The sequence below is a fragment of the Protopterus annectens genome, chromosome 3.part0 (assembly GCF_019279795.1).
Source record: "Protopterus annectens isolate FY-2018-M chromosome 3.part0, PAN1.0, whole genome shotgun sequence".
NCBI classification, from domain to species: Eukaryota; Metazoa; Chordata; order Ceratodontiformes; family Protopteridae; genus Protopterus; species Protopterus annectens.
The window spans coordinates 1,130,184,969-1,130,206,158 of record NC_056731.1 but is presented as its reverse complement, the minus strand read 5'-3'; the positions used below and the strand labels follow the sequence as shown (position 1 = coordinate 1,130,206,158).

The following is a 21,190-nucleotide window of genomic DNA, read 5'->3' as shown; positions in this document are numbered from 1 at the left end:
TTGATTAGCAAATGTTTGGATGTTCTCAGTGAAGAAGGTATTAAAAGCATTGGCAGTTATCTTTGGATTGTTGGAATTTGATTCTATAGGGTGTGGTGTTCCTGATTGGCCTGGTTGAGGTAGTCTGTTTATGCTAGCCCAGAACTTTTGTGGATTATTTTGGTTGGTCTGCTGGAGGTGGAAGTAAAAGTTTTTTTTATATTCGAGTATAGCTTTCTTAGTCTCATTTCTTTTTTGCCTGAATTGTGGGTCTACAGGCTTTTTAGTTGTTCTCCATAGTGCCCAAACTTTATTTCTCTGTTGAATTTTCTGCCTGGTTTTCTTTTTAAGCCATGGGGCAGGTTTAGATTTAATTTTGATGGAACACTTTGGTGCATGGTGGTTAAGGATTATTAAGAATTTGAGTTAAAGTAGTTTATTGCTTCATCAAGTGGGAGGTATTTTATAGGTGACCAATCACATTCTTTTAGTTCAGCTTGGAAATTATTGGAGTTAAAGTTTCTGTTGCTTCTTATTGTTTTATGTATGGTTGGGTTGTGTGAGCTCGACCTTTGCCTGATTATGTAAGTGAGATAATGGCCACTTACTCGTCAGGGAGGGTCCCTACATTATATAGTTATTTATGTATTTTATTTTTATTTATTTAAATTTGTTTACTGGGAGTGTCCGACTGGACAAAGGTACATTTTCAGCGGAGGCCCGGGGAGAAAAGCTCCACAGTTTAAATAAACAGACAGTATTTACATTGGATTACATAGTGATTAACAATTTACATAGCAATTACTTACAACATATTTACAGATGAAGAACATAGTACAACAGTAGACCACTAGAATCTTTATCTGTGAAGTGCATACCAGACATTAACAAATGTTACAAGAAGAAGAAGTTCGTGCTGTATAGTAAGTACTGGCTTATGAGCATCTGAGCTTGCTATAATCAAGGTAGTTAGTGGAGTGGAAAGGAAAGGTAGTGGTTGGATGGGGTGGATGATATTAGAGTGGGAGTTGCAAGGGCATAGCCAGCATGTTTTTAGTTGTGCTTTTAGTAAAGTTTTGAAGTGGGTGCATGATGGTATGGAGGTAATTGTGGGTGGGAGTGAGTTCTATAATTTGGCTATGGCGCAAGAGAATAGTTCTTCACCAGCAGAATTATTGGCTTTGGTGATCTGCAAGTGATTTTTGCTGCTGGATCTTAGTGGTCTGGTGGTGCGATAGGGTTGGAGTAGATTCTGGAGGGATGGGACATTTAGTGGATGGTTTACTAGTTTGTGGGCGAGTGAGAGTTGATACCATTGAAGGAGGTGAGGGAGTTCAAGCCAGCCCAGTTCAGCAAGTGAGAGACAGTGGTGACTACAGTAGGATGCCCCTGTGGCGAATTTGGCGATTTTGTTGTAGCAGGTCCCTAACTTGTTTAGATCACATTGCCTTAGGTTGGTATATATTGGAGAGGCATAAAGTAGGGTGGAGATAAGGTGAGAATTTGCTATTGAAATCTTTGCTGCTTTGGTGAGAAATTGCTTATTTCTGTATAGTGCTCCTAGTTTTTTGTGGACTTTTTTATAGTCATGGATATGTGAAAGTCAAATTTTAGTTTGTCTATTTCCACTCCTAGCAATTTGGTATGTTTAGTTGGGTATATAGTGGTGTTGTCTTTTGCCATGATGTTAAAGTGAGAGTTGATTTGAGTATGTTTGGTGGGTTGGAAGATGAGTAGTTTAGTTTTGTTTGGGTTGAGTATTAATCAGGCATCGGATAACCATGTTTCAACACAGGAAAAGGCTTCCTGTGTGACTTTTTGCAGTTTTGGTAGGGACTGGGCTGAGCAGATGATGGTAGAGTCATCTGCGTATTGTATGAGTGTGCCATGTTTGGTGGCAGAGGCTAGATTATTGGTGTAAACTGAGAAGAGTTGGGGTCCAAGGATGGATCCTTGGGGAACCCCTATGGAGACAGGTAGTTGGGGAGATGTCATTCTGCCATACAACGGATTGTTGGCAGTCAGACAGGTAACTCTGAAACCAGTTGGTGACTGACTGTGAGAAGGATAGGTTATTGAGGACAGAGATAAGTTGTTTGTGTGGGACCATGTCAAATGCTTTAGATAGGTCTAAGAAAGTAGCAGAGGAGAGATAGCCATTGTTTTTATGCTGAAGGATAGTGTTAGTAAAGGAGAGTAAGGCAGTGATGGTGCTATGGTTTGGTCAGAAACCATGCTGAGTACTGGAAAGGAGGTTGTTAGTAAGGAGGTAGTCTGAGACCTGAGAGTGTATGCATCTCTCTAGTATTTTTTATATATATATATATATATATATTCTAGGATGGATTCTTTGTTACTGGGTTTATTAATTCTGGTTGGGGAGTTAATTGTGAGAATTCGTTAAGGTTAATATGGGAGGTTGGTGATTCAGTAGAGCAGTCCTTCCAGTCTATATTAAAGTATCCAAGAATTATTGTCTCTTGGGGAATTTTTGTGGAGAGTTCAGCAAGGATACCTTCCAGAGTGGTGGTGATGTTACCAGGGGCAAGTAGATATATATTATATTTAGGGATTTGCTGGGATTAAGTTGAAATTTGGTGCTAATGATTTCTGCATTGTTTGCAGAAGAGGAACCAAGATCTAGTATATGTATTTGTAGCCCTTCTTTATAGAGGATAGCAACACCCCTCCTTTTTTACTTTGCAGTCTTGTCTCAAGATGTTGTACCCGGATGGAATAATTTCAACATCTTGTGTAGTGGGTTTTAGCCATGTTTCTGTTTAACAAAGTATATCAAAGGAATGAACATCCAGGAGAGCATGGAGGTGGGCAATTTTATTATTTATGCTGCGAATATTGAGGTGAGCTATATAGAGTGAGTTGGGAGATTTAGATGGGATATTTGGGGTAGTGGGAACATGAATTTGTGGTTATGTGCTTGTTTTTTGCTCTGGTCCTGGGTTAGGATGAATGTCCCCATTTAGTAAGGAGAGGAGTACTAGTTTGTTTAAGGGATTGTGGAGGTTAAATAATGGTGAAGAGGTTTTTTAGGTTTTAGATAGTTGTATTTGATATGGGTTAGTCTGTGATATTTAGCAGGTAAATAGCTAGGTAAAGATGTTATATTTATGTGTTCTGGGGAGTTAATTAGAGGTACAGTACTTGTTTGTGCATTAGGGAAGATCAGCTGTAAATATTTTGACTGTTCATATGAGGTTAGCAGGTAGGTTGCTGTTTGAGAAAGTAGGAAAAAGACCATGATTAGGAACCTTAGTTGGATTTGGAAAGGTCGTGTTTGCATAGTGACTAATAAGCTTACTGATGTTCTTTAAAGGGGAGAAGTTATACTAGGGGCGATTAGAGAAAAGTGTATGTATAATGTTAACAAGATGACTATTGTAATTGGATTGGAGAGGAAGAGGGTGTGGTGATGATGTATAAGCTTAGGCGCAGTAGGGGTGGGTGGGAATTGGGAGTAGGGAAGTGGAGTGAGCCGTAGAGACAAGAGAGGTAAGGAGCTGAAAAGAACAATCAGTTGAAGCAGGGATTACAGTAGGGTATATAACCCTAAATACTGGAATAAAGTTAAGAGTAGATAATAGAACTATTTGGAGGGTGTGAGAGAGCTAACCATAAAAATACATAGATGTTATGGGCTACAGTTTAATAGCAAGTCTGAGGATAAACAGTATATAGCAAAGGTGTAGTACAGGTCAGGAGAAGGCTTCAAGGCCTGGAAGGGACAAGTCTGCCACCTGGAGGCCCATATTAATTTATTGTAAGCAGGGTAAAAAAAGGAGGGAGTTTAGGTTCCTAATGCAAGAAAAGGAGTAGTGGTTCCGAGTGTCTTTAAATGTTGGAAAGGTAGATTAGACTGGCTACAGAGTGGGAAGGGAGTAAAGTTGCTGGTTTTCCTCGCTTTATAACCACCTAGATCTAATCATAAGTTATAGGTTATACTGGCTGTGATAGTTTAGACACATACTTTCATACTCCCTTTACTGAGAAAGTACAGGGGTAGGTTGCTCAGCTGTGGAGACTGAAGGGAGTTTGGACAGGGTCCTTTTTCTTCAGGTTGTTCGTTTGTGTCCTAGAGCAGTGTACTCAGATTGGAGAGCTGGGATTGTTTTAGGAGGAAAAGAGAGAGAGAAAAATAGTAGAAACAAGATATTTAATTTGGTATCAAAGGCATTGTAATTAAACAGAATATTACAAGCATGTAATCACGTAGAACTGTACAAAAATGTAGTTCAGCCTATCAAGTTGTCTAGAAAGATGCATCACTCCTTACAAGTCTTCTTATCAGTATTATAGCAAGTTCTTATCAAAAGCAAGTCAGCAAAATTCTGTCCAAATCTCATTATTCTAACTAGGCTAGGAACAAGACTATAGGAAGCTACTAGGTATATATCCAGTTAGGTAACAATGATAGCTGTAAAGTTATCATTAACGCTAACACTATAGAGCAATAACTATTGCTTAACTATAGCTTACATTAATAATGTAGTTCACGCTTTTTATTAACAGCTCATATACATAAATAATGCAGATAGTAACTATATATGTAAGCCTGTATGTGCTTAATGAACATAAGTATTATAAAAGCATAGCATGGTTAAATAAGCATATACAATTATTCCTGTATGAATGCTATCTGCCAAAACATTTTACAATTGTTACAGCACTCCCAATGTTTTTAATCATAGACCTGAAACAATAACCTTAGGTGGACATTGCAGGGAAGTAGATTTCTCTAACTTAATGCAGGGACCTTGGACGTAGTAAATATGTGGGAGCATTAAGAAAAGTAAAGACTCAAGCATTAAAAATACTACATTAAGTGACCACTCATATGGGGCATCTGATTTAAGGTGGTGCAGCTTTTACATCAATGTTTAAGACTTAAGAACACCCTTCAGTTAGTGTACTGTAAAAACTAATTCACTTAGTAATACTTAAAGTCAGTGTGTCTAATGGTGCACTAATTCATTGAGGACGAACCTGAATTCTAATGTAGAAGCTGTAGGTGTGGATATCTAGCTAAAGCAAAGCTCAAGTTTAGAGTTAGCCTCTCTGTTCATGTTTTCTTTTATTGTTGTCTATATTAGCTAGTTGCAGTGCAGTCGTAGCGTTCTCACATATACCTCTTATCCTTGTTGAAATTTGCAAATGCTACTTGTGTAAAAAATCAGCCACGTTAGGACGTTTCACATTAAATTAGCTAGTAGTGGTGTGGTTAAAGATTACCATAAGCACCTAATGTTAAGTTGTCAATCTCGCCTTCATTCTTGCTGGATGGGTTCGGAGCCGATCCTCTGCTCCGACTCTGCCAATACTAAAGCTCGGGAGCTACTTCCACCGGCTCGAGGCTCCCCTATATCCCACAATGCTAGGCGGTAAATACCCAGATCTTGTTTGCCGCTTGAGCTACGAGGTGCTTGTTTCTACCAGCTCTGCAGGTTAGTAACTTTTTATAGTTATAAATCTTCAAAACCCCTTATTTTTTTCATTGAATAGTTTTCCTTACAGTTTATTAGTCAACTATCCCTAGTTTCCTTCGGGTTCCCCTAATTGTTTTTCCCGTTTATCCCTTTTATTCTTTAGGCCTTCGGGCCCTCCTCCCTTCCCCTTAGTCATACTTGTGGGAGTGGTTGGATCTTTTTCCCCTTTTTTCTTAACAGGTGTGTCTGTGTGTGTGTCTGTGTTTCACAGTTTTTTGTTTGAGATGTCCTAAAGACTCAAGGTCTCAGGCTTTAAGAAGTGTGACTCGTGCTGTCAGAAAATGTCTCTGACAGACGGTCATACTTCTTGTGTATATTGCCTGGGACCTTTGCACCTGCAGGATTCTTGTTCTGTCTGTCACGCTTTCAGTCCAAGAGTCCGGCAGGAACGCAAAAATAAATTAATACTGCGAGGCTTATTAAAGCCTGAAGGATCCCTGACCCAGACTGTGTCAGGAAAACCTTCCAAGCCTTCCAAAGCGTCGGCTCCAGCTTCGGAGCCGTCTGCTGGTGGTTCCAAGACTTCCTCGACATCGACTTCTTCTGGAGCCGATGTCTCTAAGACTAAAACGGTCACCTCGGCTCTGGCTGGAGCCGAGAAGTCCGAGACTCAGACGGCTCCGACAGTTTTGTCGGAGCCACCTACTAGAAAGAGGCCTAGATCCCCATCCATTGGCTCTATCCATTCGGCCCCGGGATCTCCACTATTATCAGAGAGGCTCCATAGGTCCCACTCCTCTCGGTCCTCCAGACTGTCCGACCATGATTTAGAGAGGGTGGTGAGCAGACTTCTCAAGTCCCAGGCACTTGCCCAAATACTGATAGCCCTACCCAACGGTCAGTGGCTATACCCATACCTTCCTCAGTTCCTCCTTTGATTCCCATGAGTTCGGAGCCGGAGCTTCTCGGAGCTGTGACTGTTGGTGCGTCGGAGCCGATACTTCCTCTTTCGGCTCCGTCGGCTCCGATCTCCTCCTTGGAGGGATCTGGGTGCCTGGCTTCCCTCGTCTGCTCTGAGGGGGCGAGTGGCATCGGACCCTTGTCCGAGCCCGTTCTCCCTCTCGGAGCCTCGGCGCTGGTGAGCACAGCCCTGACATCGGCTTCGGAGACGTCCCTTTCGGTGCCGGGAGGAGTCCTCGTCTCTTCGGAGCGGGGATCTTCGGCCCCGCCTGATCGGGGCGCCCTTGAGGTCATGCAGAGCGTGCTAGACCCAGTGTTTGCTCCACGGTCAGCTCCCTCAGCTCCTCCCTCTACAGTGCCTGCGATGGTCTCTACCCACTCTCTCGTCCCAGACCGTAGAGAGCCAACGTCTCAAGTTTCCCCACTGGGAATATCCTCCTCTTCCGAGGCTTCTCCTGATCCTTCAGGGAACCCCCTCGGAAGAAACAATGCAAGAGGAAGCATATTGACTCCCCCCGAGTCTTATCACCTCAGATACCGACTTGGATTAGTCTGAAGGGTCCCCACGGTCCTCCTCTAAGGATGTCTCTTTTTCAGACATCCTTGAGATCCTTAAACAGAGGGGGAACTGGTCCACCCTTAACCCTTCAGAGGACGAGTCGGTCTACCTTGAGGCTTTTGGCTCTCACCCGTCCACCTCCTGGGTATCTCCTCCCTTTGACCCCCTCATGGAAGTGGTGGCAAGGAAGGCATGGACAGCCCCTGATACAGTGAAATCTACCCCACGAAGACCGTCCAAGTTTATTACAGCTCCTAACGACAAAGAATTCTTATCCAAGGGTGTCTCTGTTGATGCTATGGTGGTGGCCGCAGCCACTAAGAAGGAATTAGCTGATCCTTCGGTACCTATCCATCCTTCTAATAAGGAATCTAGGACTATGGATAGGTACAGTAAGCAGATGTTTTCCTCGGCGACCTTTGTCATGCGTTCGCTGAACTACTTGTGTCACTTCACCCGTCTTCAGAGAGATATGATCAAGGAAATGGGTGATGCTTTGCAGGATCCAACAACTGAGGGGTTTCGAGGCAAAATGAACTCCCAGCTGGCAACCCTGAATTCGATTGTCAACTCCTCCATGCGGCTTCTTTCTTGTGCGGCCGATGGGGCGAGTAGGGCCGCTGGCACAGGTGTAGCTTTACAACGTCATGCCTGGATGCAGCTTTGTAACTTTGCGGACCCTTTCAAGGTGTCCTTCACCAATTCCCCCTTTGATGGTACAGCATTGTTTGGACCTCGGGTGAAGGACACGTTGACTAGGTGTGAACAGGATGGCAAGACACACTCTGCGTGGGAGTCCGATTTTCCACCCCTTCCAGACCATATCCCAAGGGTCAAAAGGGGGGGGGGATGTGGTCCCGCAAATCTCAGGGAGTCTTGCCTGATGCACACAGTCAGTTCCCCTCTAGAGGCAGAGGGGGGACAACAATAGACGCCACCCTAGGGGCAGGGTGAGTCTGCAGAATCAAGGTAGCAGAGAGACTCTCTCTGACAGACCTTTTCAGCATCCCTGAGAAGCTGCCCGGCTGTCCACCTTCGGAGGCAGTCGGGGGAAGATTATCACTGTATCCAGAAGCCTGGCTTTCCCTCACTCGAGACAAATGGGTACAGTCGATTATATCCGAGGGTTACAAAATTCCCTTTGTCCACATTCCATCCCAACCGAAAGGGCCCCTTCCAGACATTCCACCCGGTCTAAGGGAACAAGCAGCGCTAGAAATATCAAAGCTGCTATCAAAAAGAGCTATCCAGCCAGTCCCGGCAGACCAGCAAGGATCCGGAATCTACTCCAAATTCTTTTTGGTTCCAAACAAGACAGGGGACTGGAGATCAATATTGGATCTCAGCAGACTAAACAAGTCTGTAAACAAAACAAAATTCCGGATGGTCACGCTTCAGTCCATTCTACCCTTCTTGGGTCAGGACAATTGGATGTGCTCAATAGACCTTCAGGATGCGTACTATCATATCAAGATGCACAGACGCTCCAGAAGGTTCCTCCGCTTCCGGCTGGGAGCCAGTCGCTACCAGTTTAGAGCCCTGCCCTTTGGTCTCACTACAGCCCCCCCCCCCGAGTGTTCACCAAATGCATGGCAGTGGTCACGGCTCATCTGAGACGTCAAGGATTCCAGGTGTTTCCATATCTGGACGACTGGCTCCTTACTGCTACCACCAGGTGTCAACTTCTCGTATCCAGAGACTACACCATTCATACTTGTCAAACTCTAGGCATTTCCATAAATTTCGAAAAATCTGCCTTGTTGCCTTGTCAGGCTATTACCTGTATAGGCGACATCTTAGACACCATTCATTTTTCCGCTAAACTAACAGAGCAAAGAGTATCCGATATCCGCAAACATGTTCACATTCTTCTTCAATGCGACAGGGTCAAAGCCAGGTTTGTCTTGAAGGTTTTAGGTCTCATGGCAGCTGCCATTGCACTTCTGCCTCTAGCACGCTTTCACATGCGGATCCTCCAGTGGATGCTGTTTTTTCAGTGGTCCTTCCCAACAGCTCCCAGTGTCTCACACTATTCTGCTGACCCAATCATGCAAGAAGCATCTAACTTGGTGGATGACCTCCCCTCAAGTTATTCAGGGCAGATCATTTGTTTTCCCCCCTGCGGTTGCCACGGTGACAACGGACGCCTCCCTGATTGGGTGGGGGGGGGGGAATTGTCAGGGCAGGACGGTCCACGGCACATGGCAACCTTTCGAAAGCCATCTGCACATAAATGTTATGGAGATGAAAGCAGTACTTTTAGCATTGCAAGCCCTTCAGCACTCTCTTCCCACCGGGACTATTGCAATTCAGACAGACAATATGTCTGTAGTATGGTACATCAACAAACAGGGCGGAACCAAGTCTTATCCCTTCTGTCGAGAGGCACTCAGACTTTGGCAGTGGGCGATCTCATCTCAGTGGTTTCTGATAGCAACGCACATCCCCGGGAAGTCCAACGTGATAGCAGGCAAGTTGAGCAGGGCCATACTTATACCACACGAGTGGTGTCTCAAACAGTCAGTGCTAGAAGAAATTTTTCAGAAATGGGGCCGACCTTGCTGCGATCTTTTTGCTACTCCCCAAAACAGCAAGTGTCACGATTTCTTCACCCTCTCTCCCCTACCAGGTCAACCCGCCAGGGACGCTCTAGTCCACGATTGGCCCCGGGGACTTCTGTATGCCTTTCCCCCCTTTCCACTGATCTCTCAAGTAATTCAGAAAGCTACCGCTTTGAGAGTCAACATAATCCGTATTGACCCTTACTGGCCTCGTCAGATATGGTTTCTGTTCCTTCACCGTTTTCTGTTGGAGCAGCCTTGGCATCTGGATCCAGTGCCAGATCTTTTAACCCATCAATCGGGTCAGCTGCACCACTCCCTCCCATCTCTCAAACTCACAGTTTGGTTGCTCCGCTTCCTACCCTAGCCAGGCTTCCTTTAATTTCCCATTCGGTCCGTAACACACTTATAGCTTCCCACAAGTCTTCTACAAGAAGAATTTACAATAGCAAGTGGAAACGTTTTTCCTTCTGGGCAGCAACTAATAATATAGACCCTTTCACTGCACCTTTCCAGTCTATACTAGACTTCCTGGCAGAACTTTTTCACTCGGGTTCTTCTTCGTCTGCTATTAGAGTACAATTGGCGGCTATATCTAATTTCCATATAGGCTTTTCAGACTCCAGCATCATGTCCCATAAACTTTGCAAAGCCTTTCTAAAAGGTATCTTTTTGCTCAAGCCCCCAATTAGAGACCCCCCACCTCGGGACTTAAATTTGGTTCTAGCCTCCTTGATTCTCTCCCCCCTTCGAACCAGCCACTTCCTGCTCTCTGAAATTGCTTTCATGGAAAACCCTTTTTCTAGTAGCCATAACATCTGCTAGACAGGTATCTGAACTTCATGCTCTTTGCAGTCGTCCTCCATACCTAGTCTTCCACAAAGACAGGGTGTCCCTTCGGACCAACCCTTCCTTTTTACCAAAGGTTTCTTCTGAGGCGAATCTGAATCAGACAATCGACCTTCCAGTTTTCTTCCCTAATTATTCCAACAAGGCAGAAGAAAAGTTACATTTCCTAGATGTCCATCGCCAGCTTCGCTATTATTTGGATAGGACTAAACAGTTTAGGAAGTCTGACCAGCTCTTTCTATCCTATGCAGAAGGCAAGGTGAGCCTTCCAGTTTCCAAAGTGTCTCTTTCGAGATGGCTGGCCTCTGTAATTTCTTTAATTTATGATCTCAGACACCAAAAGCTACCATCACGACCTAGAGCTCATTCAACCAGAGCGTTGGCTACGTCTGTAGCATTTCAAGACAGACAGCCCATAGATTCCATCTGTCAAGCAGCTACATGGGCTTCTCCTCATACCTTTATCTCACATTATAATTTGGATATGGCCTCCAGAAACCGGGCTAACTTTGGTTCCACCGTACTCAAGAGTCTGTTCCGATGAGCCACCCAGGATAAGGGTGCTAGGGACGCGGTCCCATCCAGCAAGAATGAAGGCGAGATTGACAACTTAACTTTGAGAAGTTATGTACCTACCATAACGTTCCATGTTAGTTGTCTTCTTCTCGCCTTCTTTCTTGCGTCCCACCCTCCATCCCCCTAGCCTGGACAGACAGAGAGGATCCTTGGGATCTTTTGTCTTTCATAGCGTCATCCACCTCTATTGCCCCTGTTTGATGGTTCTACAGGTAGTCTTTCTATAGAGGTGGATTTCCCCTTTTTTTCTGTGTCTCTGGGAGACCAGCACTGCTATTTTTCAGCTATCAAACGAGATCTGGGTATTTACCACCTAGCATTGTGGGATATAGGGGAGACTCGAACCGGTGGAAATAGCTGTTGAGCTTTAGTATTGGCCGAGTCAGAGCCGAGGATCGGCTCTGAACCCATCCAGCAAGAAAGAAGGCGAGAAGAAGACAACTAACATGGAACGTTATGGTAGGTACATAACTTCTCATTATGCTAGATGCAATCTTAAATGTAGGCAAGTAGGCCTTCTCATGTATTTCTTAGTCTGCTTTTAAACTATATTGGCTAGAGTATTCCATTATGGCTTTCCAGACACTCCACTTGTCTGTGGTGAAGATATAAGTAATTGCCAAATTATGACTTTGCACAGGTATCCCAGCCCCGATACAGCTCTGCTATTGCATTCTCTAAATGTATGTGGAAGTTATTACTTGCCTTTGAACCTATAATGGTAGATATGTGAGTATGGGGCCATTTGCCTTAGTGTCGCAGTCCTAGTGTTTTAATACTAGCTCCATGACCTCTGATCTAGTGATGGGAGCTAGGTCAGTGAGATTTGGGATAGAGTGGAAGTTGTTACAGTCTGGCACAGTTTGGAATATCATACACTTCTGTTGCCTGTGACCATAGTTCTAGGTATTACTGAGGATGGCTCTATTCTACAGTTCTGTTTTGATAAAGCTATGTTCCAGAATAACATAGAATATTAAAATAGTAGAATAGTGTAGTGTGTAAAAGTGAAGAAATTGGTAGGGTAGGCATTATGAAACTGAACTGTGTTTAGAGTAAAGTCCTTTTTCTGTTGTGATGCATTTAAAGGTTGTTAGTAGTGCCAAAGTGATCTTAAAAACTTTTTTTTTTGCAGTGTCCTTGGGGCAGTACCTCATATGTCAGTGTTCCTTGTTCACTGACTGATGTAATGAGTGAAGAATTGGCAAAAGAATTACAGAAGGAAGAAGAAATTACAGCATTTCAAAACGTTGTTGTGTAAGTCCACTGAAATTTAAAACTGATCTTTTTTTTCTCTTGTCAAGTAGATGAGTTTTGACTTGCTTTTTCCACTTGTTTAAAAATATTTTGTATTAATCTGAAAATGCTTCACTCACGGTTTATCTTATTAACTATTGAGAAGACTGACAACTTTGTCTAACACTGATTTTGATGGAGGTAGAGATCATGTATTTATTATTAGCTGTGTGGTATGGTTCTTGTATAGGATCTTTATGGAGTTTAGATAGTAAATGTGGAAGCCAAGTTTTTTCCATAACTAGAAAAAATGAATTGAATGGTAACTTATTAAAGGCCTTACTTGCATCAGTTGCTAAAAGAAAGATGATGAAAAATAGATAAAATGAAGATATTAGGTTTATTGGAATAAGATAAACTTTGTAAAGTTTCTAGAGTAAAAATTTGGTGTACTATCTGTCCAAATTTATAAATCCTGGTTTTAATTAAATAAAATTGAAGGTTAAATGTTGTTGAGCCTATTTGTGAAAATAGAGGCTAAGATTATTATATCCATATCTATAAGGGCAATTGGTATATAACTAGAAATTTCCTTTGGGGCATTGATATAGTCTTTGGTTTAGATACAAGTCATCAGTATCATTAGTTAAAATGTGATCATATAAAATATAAAGAATTTTACCATAAAATGCGTATAAAGCTTTTATAAAATTCTGATAACTATTTATCTGGACTTGATGCTTTATCGAATTTTAAACTCAAAATTGTCATATTTTTCAATTCAATACGTTTAACTAATACAATTCTATTATTTTCAGTAAATGTTATAAACTAGAGCTGGATTAAATATTGAGTTATGTTAGTGGGGTTATAGTTGAATTGAAGTTGTATAAAAATCATAAGAATGAGATAAGTCTAATATTTGTTTATTAGAAGTGAATGATTTGCTGTCTACAATAATTTCATTTATCAAATTGGGAGGGGTCTCTATTAACCTAGCTAAAAAATATGAAGGAGCCTGGGCCCAGTGTGCCTACTGAATTAATATTTTATTTTCGTACCAAGTAAGTTGTTTCATATAAAGTATAAGTAATTCTTGTTGAGTGGATATTATTTGTCAGTTTATTATTATTATTATTATTATTATTATTAGTTTGCAGCTCTAACCTTTGTAAATGAATCAACTTAATTTTCAAAGATTATCAAAAATCCTTTTATTTTTGCTTTTAAGGCTACCCAGTGGACATTAAGTTTTGATGACCTGTTTGATTATATACTTTTGTTGACATATCTTATATTATTAATATAACCTTCTATTTCAAGAAAATTTGGATTAAGACAAGGTTGTCCCCTTTCATCCCATTCATTTCATTCACATATTGTACAGTTTTTTCTTTGTTCAGTGCATAATTTTACCATATTCCTAATTGTTTAGGATGCAGAGTTTGTTACTGCTTTTGCAGACATTGAGATTTATTTAACTCAAAAAAAAAAAACGCGAGCTTATCCAAGAATCTTCAGACAATTCAAACCTTGTGTGACTATTCAAACTACAAAATAAATTTGCCTCTTTTTCCTTTAACAGCAATTACAATTGTATTGAGATTTCTGTGTTACAGGATTGTGTAAGTTTTATACTTTTTTAAGTGTTTGGTATTACTTTTCCTCAAAATATCAAATGAAGGTCAGAATTTAATATTTAAAAATGTTGGACAGTTCTACAAAATAATAGTTATTAAAATGAGTGTCTTCTCCCAATTTATTTTTATGTTGGATCCTTAACCCAAGTAATATCATTAAAATGTTTTAACCTGATTAAATCTGCTCTTGCTAAGCTTGTTTGGTCCCCCAAATCTGTGAGAATTCATTATAAATAAAATTAGTGGCATGAGACATCTTTACTCTTATCTATATTGGTTAATATTAAATATCCAAAGCGTATTGGTTGCTCTTAACTTACATCTGGATAACTCTTCTTGGTCTCCCTCTGTAATTGCCTAAAATATTGCAAATGTAAATCCCTTTTTCTTGCCTTCCTAAAGATTTTTTTCCAAACCTGAAAACCCTTATTTTTTTGCAGTGTGATATACTCCTTCCAAAAATTAATGAAATGTCTGGACTTTCAGGAATGCTTTGAATTATTACAACCAATAAATCAAAGACCTAACATTTTATTAAATATTCAATGTATGGCAATTTTTTTCTAAAACATATATTGCAGTATGGAATTTGCTTTCAGTAAATACTGATCCATCTGAAGAGAGAAGAATCAAATTGAAATTGCAAAAATATTATCTAACTATAAATCAGTTACTCTATACAAAGTATGCATACAATCCTAGTTATCTACCTGTTTTTGGTTTTTCAAATTGTGTATTTCTCAAAATTGCCTAAAATTTAAAGCTTTATCTTAAAGCTTTATCTTGGACAAATAGTATCTTTTAAGTACTTAAGTGTATTAAAACTTGAACTGTTTTTTCTTCCATTTAGAATGATGCAAAGGTTTAACTCAAATATCTATCTGTATTTCAAAATATTTTTTTCAATAACCACAAAGCTTGATCTGTTTTTTGCATCTTTTCCTAATCCCTTTTATACTTCCTTTACTAATGTTCAGTTACTTCTGATAAATTGTCTTCACTTATTGGGAAAGTCTTTGTCATATAATCTGGTTAGTATTTTCAATACTTTTTGTTATAGTTGTATACATGTTATAGGTTTTAGTAATGCTTGTTTGTTTTACATTTTTTCCAATTAATATATTTCTTTTTATTTTCTCGATGTCTGGATATTGACAACTTGCTCAAAATCCTAATAAAATACATTTGCAAAAAAAAAAAAATAATCTTTAAAACTGTCTGTTATGCATTTATTAGACCATAAAAGAAAATGTCCATTTCAGTAATCTTGAAGACTGATGCTTGCAGGGTGTAGCGTTCCATTCCCATCATATTGCAAGTTCAACTACCATTTCTTTCTGGCATAATTTCTTATATACACGTAGGGCACATTGATCAAAAACAGTTAAGATTTCATAAGAAGTGGTCCACTGTGAATAATAAACAGGACTAACACCATATGTGTTAGGGTTTCTCAGCAGGTATAATTTTTATTAGGCTACAATGAACCCACCCTTTTCCTGTCACACACTGTTTGTGAAAACATTTCAAGTTCTTTGCTGCTGTTCATGTAAGGTTGAAAGAAAATGTCCCCATTCTGCTCTTTTTTTTTAGCATTTATTCAAGTGACTGTATGGGTATGAGTAGTATATTTTTTCCTAAAATTCTTTTCCTTTTTTGCCCCACCCCAGCCTAATTCTGCCTTTTTTTGAAAATGGGCCTAGACCCACTGCTTTTGATATCTTTAGCTACTTACCTCAAGTTTGTCTTTGGTAACACTGTTATGCTCGCTAATGGCACATTTCATTGTCTGATTTTTTTATTTTTTTATTTTTATTGGTGATCACACCACTTTCAAGAGTGAGTTCTAGGAGATCAGGCTCCCACTGCAGATGCAAGTCAAATTTCAGAGTTTGCTTGCTGGAACCATCCCTATTTGCTAAACCTTCCTTTACCTTAGGACAACTAGTCTAGTTCCTTTAAGTAAAGTCTTAGCTTATTTGTCTCTTTTTTTTTCCATATTGACAAATGTTAAGTTGTCAATCTCGCCTTCATTCTTGCTGGATGGGTTCGGATCCGATCCTCGTCTCTGACTCGGCCACTTACTAAAGCTCGAGAGCTAATTTTACTGGCTTGAGGCAACCCTATATCCCATGATGCAAGGTGATGACTACCCAGATCTCGTTTGCCGCTTTAAACTTGCAGGTGCTTTTACCGGCTCCTGGTAAGTTTTTTAAAATTTCAGACTTTTAGTCTCTCCCCTTCAGTTTTAGTCACTACCGTTGTCGTGTAAACTCTTAACGATTAGTTTAACCCTTTTTCCGTTGGTGTTCCCTATTTTTCCAGTTATTTATCCCTTCCCCTAAGTTAGGCCTTAAGCCTCCCCCTTTCCTAATTTTTTGTCAGGGATTCTGTGTGGTGTTTGAGTGTGTTGTATCCCTGTTTTAATTTTTATTGGATTGGGTGTTTATTGTGTGTGTGTCTGTGTTTTTTGTCACTTAGTGTTTCCTCGACACAGTTATGTCGAAGGACACAAAGGTCTCAGGCTTCAAGAAGTGTGACTCGTGCTGTCAGAAGATGTCTCTGACAGATGATCACACTTCTTGTGTTTACTGCCTGGGACCTCTGCACCTGCAGGACTCTTGTGCTGTCTGCCATGCCTTCAGCCCAAGAGTCCTGCAGGAGCGCAGAAATAAATGAATACTGAGGGGCTTATTAAAGCCTGAGAGCTCCCCGACTAAGTTGGCTCCGGGGAAGCCCTCGAAACCAGTTAAGCCTTCGGCTCCAAGCCCTAAGCCATCGGCTACTGGTTCGCCTTCTGTGACTCGGCTCCGGCCAGAGCCGATCCTTCTATGTCACAAGCTACAGTATCGGCTCCATCCGGCGCCGATACTGCTAAATCTGGGCATTCAGTGTCTGCTCCGGCTGGAGCCGATGTATCCTCGGTTCCTTCGGCTCTACCTATCTCAAGAAAGAGATCAAGATCCCCTTCATTGGAGTCTATACATTCGGCTCTGAGATCACCCCTGCTCACGGAGCAGAGCCATCGGAGCCGGTCTTCTCGGTCGTCCAGGCTGTCTAACCATGACCTTGAGAGAGTGGTGAGTAGACTTTTAAAGTCTCAGGCATTGGCCCAAATGCTCCATAGCCCATCTCAACAGACGGTAGCTATTATACATCCACCTAACATTCCTCCTTCGACTCTCTTACAGAGCTCGGAGCCGGAGCTCCTCGGAGCCGTGACTGTTGTGACTTCGGAGCCGATACCACCCCCCCCCCCTTCGGCTCCGTCGTCCTCTGCTCCGATTTCCTCCTTGATGCCTTCATTGGAGGGATCCGGGCGTCTGGTCTCTCTCGTCTACTCCGAGGGGGCGAGTGGCATCGGACCCTTGTCCGACCCCGTTCTCCCTCTCGGAGCTTCGGCGCTGGTGAGCTCAGCCCCGACATCAGCCTCGGAGCTGTCCCTGTTGGTGCGGCCTGGGTTCCTATCTCTTCGGAGCAGGAGCCTTCTGGCTTCTCTGACGGGGGAGCCGTTGAGGTGATGAGTGTACTAGCCCCAGGGCATAGTCAACGGTCAGTTCCATCAGCTCCTCCCACTACAGTGCCTGCTGACGTCTTTTCCCACTCTCTTGCTCCCGGACCCAGAGATCCAATGCCTCAGGTTTCCCCACTGGGAATATCTTCCTCTTCCGAGGCTTCTCCTGACCCTTCAGGTGAACCTCCGCGTAAGAGAACATGTAAGAGGAAACATCTAGACTCCCCCGAGTCTATTACATCCGATACTGACTTGGATGAGTCGGAGGGATCCCCAAGGTCCCCCTCTGAGGATGTCTCTTTCTCAGACATCCTTGAACTCCTTAAGCAGAGGGGGAACTCGCCTTCCCTTAATCCTTCCGAGGATGAGTCTGTATACCTGGAGGCGTTCGGGTCTCGACCCTCCACCTCCTGGGTGTCTCCACCTTTCGACCCTCTTATGGATGTGGTGGCTCTGAAGGCGTGGATGGCCCCCGATTCGGTGGAACCCATTCCTCGGAGGCCTTTCTAAATTCATCACGGCCCCACCTGATAGGCAATATTTGACAAAAGTTGTCCTGGTTGATGCCATGGTGGTGGCTGCAGCCACCAAGAAGGAACTAGCTGATCCTTCAGTACCTATCCATCCTCCTAACAAGGATTTCAGGACTATGGATAGGTACGGCAAGCGGATTTTTTCTTCAGCGACCTTTGCCATGCGGTCGCTGAACTACTTGTGTCACTTCACCCGCCTTCAAAGAGATGTTCTTAAAGAGTTGGGAGAAGTTTTACAGGATCCGTCAGCTGCTGGGTCCCAGGATAAAATTAACTCACAGCTAGGAATCCTAAACTCCATTGTTAACTCCTCCATGCGGCTCATTTCATATGCAGCCGATGGAGCAAGTAGGGCCGCAGGCACAGGAGTGGCTTTAAGGCATCAATCCTGGATGCGGCTTTGTAATTTTGCAGACTCCTTCAAGGCGTCCTTCACAAACTCTCCTTTTGATAGTTTGACCTTGTTCAGACCTCAAGTGAAAGACACCTTGATTAGATGCGAACAAGATGGCAAGACTCTTTCTGCCATAGGAGTCCATTTCTCCACCCCTTCAAGACCTTAAAAGGTCAGAAGGGAGGGAAAAATGTGGTCCCGCAAATCTCAAGGAGTCACGCCTGACGCACGAGGTCAGTTTACCCCCAGAGGCAGAGGGGGTAACAACAACAGACGCTGCCCTAGGGGCAGAGGGGGTCCGCAGAATCAGGGTAGCAGGGAGCCTCTCTCTGACAAACCCTTCCAGCATCCCTGAGTTGTTGCCAGATTATCCACCTTCAGAGGCAGTCGGGGGAAGATTATCGCTGTACCCAAAAGCATGGCTTTCCCTTTCTCAAGACAAATGGGTACAGTCGATTATATCCGAGGGTTACAAAATTCCCTTTATTCAAACCCCAGTTCAGCAAAAGGGAACCCTTCCAGGCATTCCACCCGGTCTAAGGGAACCAGCAGTACCAGAGATATCAAAACTGCTAGCAAAAAGAGCCATCCAGTCAGTCCCAGCAGACCAAATAGGATCCAGAATCTACTCAAGGTTCTTTTTAGTACCAAAAAAGACAGGGGACTGGAGACCAGTGTTAGATCTCAGCAAACTAAACAAGTTTGTAAAGAAAACAAGATTCCGGATGGTCACGCTTCAGTCCATTCTGCCCTTTCTGGGCAAGGACAATTGGATGTGCTCGGTGGACCTTCAGGATGCGTACGATCACATAAAAATTCACAGGTGCTCCAGAAGGTTTCTTCGCTTTCGGCTCGGGGCCAGTCACTTCCAATTCAGAGCCCTGCCATTTGGACTCACTACAGCCCCCAGAGTGTTCATCAAATGTATGGCAGTGGTTACGGCTCACCTGAGACGTCAAGGATTCCAGGTGTTTCCATATCTAGACGACTGGCTCCTCACTGCCACCACCAGGCATCAACTTCTCCAAGCCAGAGGTTACACCATTCACATTTGCAGAGGGCTAGGGATTTCTATAAATTTCAAAAAATCTGCCTTGTCGCCCTGTCAATCTATTACCTTTATAGGCGCCAAATTGGACACCGTACAACTTTCAGCAAAGTTAACAGACCAAAGGATCTTGGATAGTCAAAACCACATCCATGTGATTCTTCACAGCGACAAAATTCAGGCCAGATTTGCTCTGAAAGTATTGGGTTTTATGGCGGCCACCATAACACTTCTTCCCCTTGCCCGCTTTTACATGCGTCTCCTACAATGGATGCTGTTCGCCCAATGGTCCTTTCAACGATTTCCCATGTGTCACAGGATCATAATAACTCCAATTTGCAAAAGGCATCTGACCTGGTGGATATTGTCCCATCAAGTCCATCAGGGCAGACCCTTTGTTCCTCCCGCCCCGGTCGCCACGGTTATATCAGACGCCTCCCTGATCGGGTGGGGGGGGCATTATCAGGGCAGGATGGTCCATGGCACTTGGCAACCTTTCGAATGTCACCTGCACATAAATGTCCTGGAGATGAGAGCAGTGCTTTTAACGTTGCAAGCCCACCACGACTCTCTTCCCCTGGGAACTATTGCAGTCCAAACGGACAATATGTCCGTAGTGTGGTATATCAACAAGCAGGGTGGAACCAAGTCCTATCCACTGTGTCAAGAGGCACTCAGACTTTGGCAGTGGGCAATCTCTTCTCAGCGGTTTCTGATAGCAACGCATATCCCTGGGAAATCCAACATCATAGCGGACAGGTTGAGCAGAGCTATTCTCATGCCTCACGAGTGGTCTGTCAAAAATCTGTGACGGAAGAGATTTTTCAGAAGTGGGGCCTTCCTTGCTGCGATCTTTTTGCTACCCCTCAAAACAGCAAATGCCCCGACTTCTTCTCTCTCTTCCCCCTTCCAGACCATTCCCCCAGAGACGCTCTAATCCAAGATTGGCCCCGAGGACTTCTCTATGCCTTTCCTCCTTTCCCTCTAATACCACAAGTAATTCAGAAAGCAACCGCCTTGAGAGCCAAGATGATTCTCATTGCCCCTTATTGGCCTCGACAGATATGGTTTCCGTTCCTACATTGTTATCTTTTGGTACAGCCATGGCATCTGGACCCGGTTCCAGATCTTCTGACCCACCAGCTGCACCAATCCATACCTTCTCTCAACCTCACTGCTTGGTTGCTCCACTTCCATCCCTAGCCAGGCTTCCTATGATTTCTAATCCCGTCTGGGATATCATAGTAGCTTCCCTTAAATCTTCCACCAGAAGGATTTACACTAGTAAATGGCAACGTTTCTCCTTCTGGGCAAAAGCTAGGAACATAGATCCCTTTACTGCTCCGATTCATTCGGTCTTGGACTTCCTATCTGAGATTTTTCATTCAGGATCTTCTTCCTCCACAGTAAAAGTTCAGCTGGCAGCCATTTCAAATTTTCATATCAGCTTGTTGGACCACAACATCATGGCACATAAACATTGCAAGGCATTCCTTAGAGGTATATTTTTACTTAAACCTCTGATTAGAGACCCCCCACCACAGTGGGATCTAAATTTACATCCTTGATTCTTCCCCCTTTCGAACCTGCGGCTACCTGTTCATTGAAATTTCTTTCTTGGAAGACACTCTTTCTAGTCACCATTACTTCTGCCAGGAGAGTATCTGAGCTTCATGCTCTCTGCATTCATCCTCCCTACTTAATCTTCCACAAAGACAGAGTTCCTCTAAGGACTAATCCGTCTTTCTTACCCAAAGTGGCATCGCAGACTAACTTAAATCAATCTATTGATCTTCCAGTTTTTTTCCCAAATTGTTCTAATAGAGCGGAACAAAAACTCTACATTATCTCGATGTTCACCGCCAACTCAGATATTATCTGGACAGAACCAAACATTTTA

General features: G+C 42.9%; 1 protein-coding gene across 1 annotated transcript in view; it reads left to right on the top strand.

The window, feature by feature from the left end:
* The window catches only part of RIOK3 (RIO kinase 3), a gene marked incomplete in the record, with an annotated part of 1,226,621 nt that overhangs the window by 80,627 nt on the left and 1,124,804 nt on the right, over positions 1-21,190 (top strand). Inside the window, 1 exon segment of the mRNA XM_044065363.1 lies at positions 12,061-12,182. Coding sequence (XP_043921298.1) covers positions 12,061-12,182 — 122 coding nt within the window.